This window comes from Ascaphus truei, chromosome 7 (assembly GCF_040206685.1).
Source record: "Ascaphus truei isolate aAscTru1 chromosome 7, aAscTru1.hap1, whole genome shotgun sequence".
NCBI lineage: Eukaryota > Metazoa > Chordata > Amphibia > Anura > Ascaphidae > Ascaphus > Ascaphus truei.
In genome coordinates, this window is record NC_134489.1 from 47,689,093 (window position 1) to 47,698,812 (window position 9,720).

Below are 9,720 nucleotides of genomic sequence, written 5' to 3' on the forward strand. Positions count from 1 at the left end.
TCACTGGCTTTACCAATAAGCACACTGGTGTCAATCTCCTACAGAAACTCAAAAACCTGTTTCTGACAATGACCCCAACTCTATTTACACTCAGTGATAGTGACTATATGCACATACTGTACCTTGCTTCACATACACCATCAACCTGATTGTATAGAACGTTCTTTAAAATGTTAGGTACAGGATATTCCTGGTCCATGTGTGTGAAATATTATGACTTTAGGAAATAGCCACACAGGAAGTGAGTTGAGAAAATTAGTGAAGGCAAACCTCTCATCCAGTTGCTGAAAATAGGTAAGAGAAGCAGAGGTGTTTTCAAAAGAAATCTATAAAATGTGTCGGCCTCATCAACAACATATATGCCGCCCTTCATGAGGACCCTGGGATCACATGTATTTTTAAATCTGAACACTATATTTTAGCTGCAAGGTTATATTCATGATTTAAAATCAAAAATTCTCTTCTCTTCCCCACAAGGCAAAGACACCAATGCTTATAGAGAACAATTTAGCTTAGCGTCTGACGAAATGCAACACTTGTTGAAACCTGCTGTGATTATACCACCCAGCCCTTCTCCTTCTCTAGTTGCACCTGCTACAGTTGTTTCTACAGTGTCTTCTTGTGCCATTAAGCAACAAGCTAAAAAAATTAACTCTATTTTAAAGCGGCAAAACGTGAAATCTGATATAGGTGGTTTTTTATTTTTATTTTTTTTAAATAAATCTATTCTATAGTATTGGATAATACTGCATTAAAAAAAATCTTATTCAACTCTTAATGCCAGTTTTAATGAGTTTTAAAGCATCCTTTGATTTCTATAGCAGGCTTTAGCACCCCCCCCCCCCCCAGCAGTGCAAGATATTTGCAACACTTTACTGTTTGTAATAATTTGTTACCAATATTCCCAGCAGTTTGAGCTGGAAACGGCAACAATACATAATGTTACCTTAGTAACAATAATATAAGAATACGTTGTAGCTACTAAGTTACACTGACTGAAGCAGCCATTATGTTAGTAACGCCGTAAGGATTTTTACATATTTATAATAGGAGCACCAAACGATTGCCAGCTTAGGTAAGAATGTAGATATATACAAATAATTAAAAAAGGAATACAAAAGGGGGGAGACTGTAGTATTTCTGCTTTAAAGGTAGTGCGACATCTGGTCAGGCTTTAAAGAAACACAACACGTTTCAGGTTATTGTTTTTAGTTATAGGATTGAAGCAGGTGGGTCTCTGGAGCTGAACTGCGTTAATTTCAGTTCCGGGGACCCCTGCTTCCTGAGATACTTGCCTCTGTAGGGGGTGCCAGTATGTCTCTGCAGGTAGCCGCTCCGAAAGGGCCAACATAATGGCGGCTGCAAATGTGTTCCGCATCTTGCGGGCCAGTAGGAAGCGGTGATGTCATCCCTTGCGGCTCCCTATTAGTCCGCGTGACAAGGCACATGGAAACATGAAGGTGATACCAGCAACCCCTATGGAGGTAAGTATCTCGGGAAGCAGAGGGTCTCCAGAGCTGAATGCAGTTCAGCTCCGGAGACCCAGTGCTCCAATTCCTATTTTAAATATTATTTTTTTTTAAACTGCAACTTGTGTTGCTTTAATGAAATGCCAGAAGACGGTGCTGGTGCTTCAGTATGGTGAAGAACAATTTTAAAGATGAAAGAAACCTTAATATCAGAGATGGTCCTCCATATTGTAAGCTCTCATGTGCAGGCCCTCATTGCCTTCTGTTTCTGTTTGCGCTTGTTTGGCCTTCTTTGTATGTCATCCTGTATGTACCGGGCTGTAGAATATATTGGTACTTTACAAATAAATTATAATAATACAATACAAACTGGGTTTAAAAATAGGACTATGTGAAATAATCTTTCAGAGTAGCTGTGTGCCATTTAAGCTGTCCTCCTTCCAGTTTCTACTGTGAAAGAATATTTAGCACCGCTGGCAGCAATGTTAGTGAGAGTCACAGGAAGCTGTTACCCCCAAAAGATGTTGATATTCATTAAAATGAATCTCAACCTCTTTGATGAAGATTGCACACACATAAAAAAAAAAACAATTTAAAGATCATTCAGTTCAGCATGGATACGCGTATAATTTTAGTTGATGATGATGGTGATATGGACAGTTAGGAAGATGAAGATGATGATAACTAAAAGGCGAAGGCCCTCTATGTTGCCGATTGGGAACAGTGGCGTTCAACGGGTGTTTCTCAACTTTGTTTTTTAAATTATTTTAAGTTTATTAGTTACATTATATTAGTTACCTAATTGTTTTTATGATGTTGAACTTATATCGCCGTTTGCAAAACATTTCCAGCTGCACATGTATTATGTACTACATGTACTCATTTTTTGGGTGACATAGTGTTACTGTTGTGTAGTTTACCAGAAAGAGATAAGAAATAAAGTGAGCTACATTTGACATTTTGCACCATTTCTCAAGTTACACTTCTATAAACATTGCTGACAATGTTTGTGTGACTTGGTGATTCTTTTGTTTGCTTTACCCAAGAAGAATAAGAGATATAAAGAAAGTGTGTGCCATCTTTCAAGCTACACGTGAGTAAGAGGGAGGAGGACTTTTCTGAAAATGTACAGGCCTCAACTTCTGAATGTGCATTGATGCTGAACTGGCTCTATACTGCAGGACTCTTGAGGATAATAGTTCTGTTGGAGTAGTAGATAGGGGAGGCATTATGTGGTGCAATATTATAGTATAATAATAATAATAATAATATAATCACAGCTTGCAGCTATAAGTGCAGTGTTTTATTTTCTTTGTGCCAGTTGATGAGTGTTGAGGGGGCAATGGCAGGGCCCAGACTCAGCCATGGCTGTATCAGGCACATTTTCTGTTGCAACTAGTGATTTTCTGTATGTCCCTTTAAACTTTTTTTTGGGAGGGGGGGTGGTTAATGAGAAGGGATAAACTAGGCCTGCTGACAGGATAACTCTTGGGCACTTCATTGTGCCTTAGTAAAGTGTTGAGCAGGGGGGAGGGGGAGAATATGGCAATTGTGGAGGAGTGAATTGTGGAAGTGGATTTGAGGGAAACGATTTTTGAAACTACAAACACTAGCTTTCAAATTACGGCACAATAAAGAGTGGGTGGGAGCAGGAGCATGGGAGGACCATATGGAGGAGACAATTAGGGTCCATGAAGTGGTAGTGGATAAGGAGGGGGACATTGCTATTCATTTTTCAAATCTTTCACCTGGGCCTCACTGTATGTATAGGAGTGGATGGCAGCCCAGATGTTACACATAGCTGCAGGTTATCGAATGAAACATGTTAGGAAGACTCATTATAACAGTCAGTCATCTCTAATACAAAAGAAAAAGCTGAGCTTGGCTGACCAGTGCCACTGTGCCAAATTGTACTAGTACCCCCATTACCAATGGCTGTGCGCCATTTAAGCTGTCCATCTCCAAGTGTCTACTCGTAAATATTATTTCAAACTAGCATCAGTACAGTTGTGGTGTTTCTTAATTGTTTTATGAGATTATGCTTATTTTTTAGCATTTGTTTGGCTGTATGGTCTTATTTTAGCATTTTCCTGCTTTATTTTAAGTTTTTCCATAATTTTGTGAAAATCCAAAAAATCGAGTTTTAGCAGAACCAAAACTGACACTTTGTTATAACCAAAAGCACTTCTAAAACACAATATTTTGTATTAGGACGAAAACAGTTAAAGTAACCACCTTTTCTGAACACACCACTTTCTCATTACAAAACTAATTTTATACCCAATCCCTCTCTCCTCCATTTATTATCCCCCCTTTCTCTCTTTTACTTCACACTCCCTGCATTGATTCCACTCTACTCTTTCTCACAGGACAGCAGGGTTGGTGCTGATGGATTGCAGAAGATCTTGAGTTCTTTGCTGAGTGAGTTTGGTAAGCAACAGAATAAAAGAGTTATTTACAGCAAATCACTGCTTTTAGCTTTGAGTTTTGGCCAGCTTCTGCCAGGATTATGTTGATCCTACAGTATCCAACTATCCTCAATTTTGAAGAAAAACTCCAGAAGATGTCCTCTAAATTTAACATCAAGTTGTATATTTATGTATGAGGTTAAAATGAGTTGTTACTGGCCAGACTGTAGGTGTAAGAGAAGTGCAGAGGTAATGGGCAGGAAAAGAGACCCCTACTTTATATTATTATTATTATTATTATTATTATATGTAAAGGTGTCTTCCCAGTGCTGAAGAAGACTGTAGTCCCATTCATTTGAATTACACTGATTTCTTCTCCATCTGGGGAAAGACCTGTTCATAGCATAGTAAATACGGCACAAAGATAAGGGTAGAATATTTGCACTAGCCATCCCTGTACAGCTATGTCCCCCATGGTAATCTGAATTCACAAAGAAATGTCTCTAATACCCCTGTGTGGGAGCTGGTAACCCTGACATATCAGCCCTTCCCTTGAAACTTTCTCCCTGCAGTTCCTCCCATGAAGAGGTTCACTCTCGAGTGCTGCCACTGCCTGCTGGCCGCAGTGGACGTATCCTTTTAAACATGTAGTATGTCTGCAGGTTCTGGAGGTTTTGCAAAGCATAGGTAGTTTTTCCAATGCTGAAAGATTGAAATACCAGCTCACTTCCCCAGCCTAGCTAAGCTCAGCACTGGAGCTCCACATACTTTAGTCACTTTATGTGAGCTAAGCTGGAGGTGAGTTTAGAATGATGCTTGTGTTTATACAATGCCTTTCACGTCTAAAGCATTGTACAGTATAGTTATACTTTAGAATTATTTGTGCAGCCACTTCTTGGGTGGAAACCTGACAGAACGTTAGTGGCAGTTACCAAAAGGGAGAAAATAACAGTGCTATTATTATATCCCCATATCAGGTAGGTGATTTTCCTTAAGGAAAAGCACAATGAGTGTAAAGAATAAATCAGGCTCGTTTATCCTAGTGTCTTGACACTGCACATGGATACTTTTGTTGTGTCACTTCTTATCTGCCTCTTTTTTTCTTTGCTGTCTATCTCTCCCTTTCTGCTGCTCCCCATCAATTTGTTGTGAGTATGTGACTCCTGGCAGACCAGCGCTGTGGGATCACTGTGCTGGGAGCAGTTTCAGGGCCTCTGGAGGGACATTTCAGCTGGGACGGTGAGTGACAAATTACAAAAGCACCCCTCACACTTTGAAGCCCTAAAAATTGCAGGCTGTATAATCTCCACAGTAGTCAGGTCCTAATGGTGTGTCACATTCATTCTCTGTATGCCCACAGCGCATATACTGTGAGTTAAAGAGAAAGGAAGCGGATGGCCTCGGAAAAGAGCAGCTGGTACCAGCTCTGCAGGCCGCAGGTAAGAGGGAACAATAGAGTTCTTCTGCATAATATTCATAAAAAAACAATCACATGTATTCAAAGAGCTCTCTATGCAACTTCCTCCTCTGTGCAATTGCTCCACAGCTGCACCAAATAGTTTTCAAGGAGAAGTCTTTAGCACAATATGTGAATAAACAGAATTTTGGCGCGCTGCTGCAGCAATCCAAATGCTTTTTTGTGTCCTCTGATAACAGAGGGTGTCGATTGGTAGAGGTATGTGTCCTTGTGGTATTTTGGTATAATTGCAAAGGCAGCAGGTAAGTGATAGGAGACATAGTGACACTGATACACTTATAGGTAGGGGCACATACCTTCCCCGCTGTATCTGGCTTTTTTTTTGCTTTTCCTAGGGCTGCAGGTGAATGATTTCTTGGTGCGGCTGGCCAGGCTGAGATTCGCAGATGCCAATGGTTTTCTCAGTCACCCTGATTTCATCTGTTGCCTCCTCAAACTGCAGAGTGGGATAGGTGAGCCTCAAAAACAAAGTATCTGTCAATATATGTGACTTGTACAGCCCAAGCACACTGAGGAGGGCTGCTAATAAAACCATCCAGGATGCAAAAATAAAATATAGAACCAGATTTCTAAAAAAAAAAAAAAAAGAAAGTTATTTGAAAGCAGTGGAATAAATCTTAAACAGTGAACTCCATGAAGGATTATATCGGAGAAGGAATAGTTCCGATGTAATGAGGCCTTTTCATGTGGGTGAACCCATACCTGGCTCCTTATAACCTTGGGTAAGTCACTATGGGTCATATTTACTCAACAGTTTTCTGCCATAAAGCACCTTCATGGATTGAAAATCACCATTCAGCCAATTCAATAAACTGGAAGGTGTCTTATGGCAGAAGACTGCTTAGTAAATATGGGCCCTTATTTCTCCGTGCCTCAAGCATGAAAACAAACTAGATTGTGAACACTATGGGACAGGAACTTATTCTGCATGCAAAATTCTATGTATACTGCTAGATAAGAGAACAATACTATTATTAATCATGATGTCACTGTTTATTGAGTAGCTCCATATATGATATAATACCTATAGATGGATAATGGATAGATAATACATTGCGATACAGAAATATCCAACAGATTTCCACTTCTCTTTCTCTCTTCGTAGGGAAGTTTCAAACTGCAGATCCCACCGGCTCCGGAACAGTGACCCTGAACTATCAGCAGGTGAAAAATGAGTTACATACAGGCAACAGGTTTTATGGATTGAGTGAGAGGGGGGCACGTCTCCATTTAGCTCTGATATTTATCATTTTCCCACCAGTGGCTACAATTAACGATTTACAACTAACTGAGAATGGAGAGAAAGCAGACACAGAAATGCATCGCACGTACAGAGACAGACCAGTATCCTGCAGAAACACACAGAGGCAGAGCATAGCAAATAGACAGCTATGTGAAGTGCAGAGGCAGCGTGCTTTCCACAGTGACACATGCAGCAATGCATCATGCATGCAGAAGAAGAGGAGCAAAGAGACCGCTGCAGCGGTGGAGTGAGCCAGCATGCATAAATACAGAGACAGACGAACAAAGCGACTGATACGAGTCACGCAAACAAAGACCATTTCATATCATTGTACTCCAGAGAGAGGACATGCAAGATGTGGAAGAATTTAAAGTACATACAGAGATCTGCACAGCAAACTGCATGTGGATATCTCAAAGATATTTATCAATGGAGGAATGTATGACGATGGCTGGTCTAAGAGAGTCTGTTTCAAGTTCTCTCCTACAGCGTTATTCGTTAAACTGTGATACTGCCATTGACTTCAAAGAGAATTTCTGTGCGATAGTGACCCAATTGGCACTTCCGCAGTTTAATGAATAACCCCCTTAGAGCATAAGCTAATTTGCATCAATGTAGTGCAAACCCGTTGAAGACCAAGAGATTTGTTTGGGGTAGGGTACCTATGGGAAATAGGGGTGGTGTTACTTAACCCACTTGCTGCCAAAGGGGCCTGTAACACATGGTCGGGTATAGTGGTTAAGGAAACATTTGAATAAGTTTACACCTTACATCTTTTAAAGAAAGACATACATACATACATACATACATACATACATACATACATACATACATACATACCTCCTAAGTAAAACTGTTGTGGCACAAGAGAAAGTTATTTTACTGGATCAAATATCTCATGTTTATAAATTTTCCGCTTATATTTCAGTAAATATAATTGTCTTCCCATTGGAAATGTACTTTCAAAAATTTTAGGGGGTTTCATTTTCTGTGTACAGATGTAGGCAAGGACATTGGTCCTGCTGGTGTGTTATGGTGGGATATTTTGATATTCTGCATAATCACTGCTATTGAATCCTATGGAAAATCTGTGATATTCTGCTATATTTTGCATTATTAGCGGGTGCAATAACCTCTACTGCATCTGTATCTGCAGTGGATATTTGGATAGTAAATGGGACATCAATCCTCACAAAGATACTCTGTACTCCAGCAATAACCTGCAATATTCACGTAAGACACAAGAAGGAGCTTCCACAACCTGTAAATACAGAAAACTGCTATAAATCACATATTTATTCTTACACACCAATGACATAATGTGATAACATAATGCAGAAAACACCTATTAAACCTGTAATGCAAATATTCAACATTTGTTCAAAGATGCCCCTGTCAATGCTCATGCCAACTTGGTGCAGAAGGAGAGGCTGGGTGGGGTTGGAAGAGGTTCATTTGTAACGAGGGTTAGGGGTGGTGAGGATAGTGATTGAAAAGGATGGTGGCATTGGAGGGAGGGATGAATGGGGCAGAGTCTTGTGGGGAAAAGAAGGGCAGGAGGAGTATGGGGGATGCACATTTCACACTGCTCTCCATTCCCTCCTCATCACCCATCTGTCTCCTCCTTTCGTTGCGTGTCTCCTCTCCCCTCCTTGCTGTCTTTGCTGCACTCCCTCCTGCCCCATGTGCCCACTGCTGTCCATTCCCTCATCCTCATCATTCATCTATCTCCTCCACTCCTTGCAGTCTCTCTGTCTCCTCTCCCCTCTTTGCTGTCTCTCCTCCCCTCCTTGTGACAGGAACATATCTAGTTAGCTCTCCCTCTGTCACAGTTCCCTTGTTTGTCCAGTGGGTGTGCTGTTGCTCCTGTCTTCTCTGTGATTTCCTCTGCTGTCTTCTCTTGGTTCTCTTAGGCCTGAGGCGCGCTTACGCTCGGCAGTGAGCCCCTGCAGCCGCAATGAGAGCGGCTTTAGCAGGGGCTCGCGCACGCTTCCGCAGGTCTTACCAAATTTTTTGTTTTTCGCGCTCACGGGAGCGCAGGGCCAGTCACGTGAGCGGTTCGCTCAATGAGCGCGAACCAGCTCCGTGACGTCTCTGGCCCGCCCCCCCCGACACGCCCCCGGATGGCGCGCGAACTAAGGCCAGGGAAAGCACCTGCTTTCTCTCAGCCTCAGCGCGCCTCCGCCCGGCTGCAGTCACCATGGGCTCAGCCTTATAGTTTCCCATCTCTTAACTTTGCCTTTGTTTTATGTTCCCGAGACTCTTCCTGCCATAGCCTGGTTCTGCTATAGTACTCGTTATAAATAAAGTTCCTTGCCTGTATTCGGGTTGTTCTTGTCCCAGAGATTTGTAGAATTTGCTGAATTTGAAAACTTTTACATCATGAATTCATTCTTCAAGAAGAATACTTTGACAAATGTCTCCTTTACGTGTGTCACACTTGCCTCTGATCCGCGCGGAGACCGACTCAGGGAAGCACCACGGGGCAGAGTCATGCGCCCACGCACTGCCAGGGCAGTGCAGGCGCAGCGGCGTGATGGCGGAGCTCCGCGAGACGCATCGCGCACGCGCACGGGTTGCTCGGCAACCAGGAAGCAGGAGAACGTGAGGGAGCTGCTGGAGCCTCCCACAGGCGGAGACTTGCTGAGTAAACCGCATGACGTCATCATGTCACGACGCGCATCGCGCACGCGCGCGGGTTGCCCGGCAACCAGACCTAGCATCAGGAAAGCCTAATTGCAAGCTGTTTTTGATCAGTGTCTCTCTGACACCATTGGTGGACCAGTACACACCCCTGCAAGGTAATTGGATCCTTCCCACATATATACCTGCTTCTGCCTGTCCTTCATTGCTGAGCATAAACTCCTGTTTATGCATTGTGCTCACCGCTGCTGTCTAGTTTTGTCTTGAACTTTGTCTGACCTGTTTGACCCTGCCTGTTACTTGGATTTCTACACTCTCCAGCACTTTGACCCCGGCTTCGTTACTCGACTACTCTACCTTCTATTACCCAGGACCTTGGCTACGAAACTCTACCTACCCGGACTCTCCAACCCTGGAACACGGCAAGTACCCTGACTACCCTGACCTCTCCAACCCTACGACGCGGTACGACTAGGACTA

At 42.4% G+C, this 9,720-nt stretch overlaps 1 protein-coding gene and 1 long non-coding RNA gene across 6 annotated transcripts in view; one reads left to right on the top strand and one right to left on the bottom strand.

Annotated features, from left to right (window-relative positions):
- Positions 1–6,601, bottom strand: part of LOC142499222 (uncharacterized) — a 32,859-nt gene extending 26,258 nt beyond the window's left edge. The window contains exons 1-2 of the long non-coding RNA XR_012802633.1: positions 6,379–6,601; positions 5,651–5,923 (exon numbers count right to left, since the gene is read on the bottom strand). This is a non-coding gene — a long non-coding RNA (uncharacterized LOC142499222). The remainder of the gene's footprint in view (positions 1–5,650; positions 5,924–6,378) is intronic.
- CAPN12 (calpain 12) overlaps positions 1–8,916 on the top strand; it is a 50,644-nt gene extending 41,728 nt beyond the window's left edge. For all 5 annotated transcript variants that reach the window (XM_075608261.1, XM_075608262.1, XM_075608263.1 and 2 more), the window contains 7 exons: positions 3,839–3,899; positions 4,450–4,508; positions 5,048–5,116; positions 5,238–5,316; positions 5,690–5,806; positions 6,460–6,518; positions 6,616–8,916. In XM_075608261.1, the coding sequence (XP_075464376.1) occupies positions 3,839–3,899; positions 4,450–4,508; positions 5,048–5,116; positions 5,238–5,316; positions 5,690–5,806; positions 6,460–6,518; positions 6,616–6,642 (471 nt within the window). In that variant the 3' untranslated portion in view covers positions 6,643–8,916. The remainder of the gene's footprint in view (positions 1–3,838; positions 3,900–4,449; positions 4,509–5,047; positions 5,117–5,237; positions 5,317–5,689; positions 5,807–6,459; positions 6,519–6,615) is intronic.
- Positions 8,917–9,720: the final 804 nt, after the last annotated feature.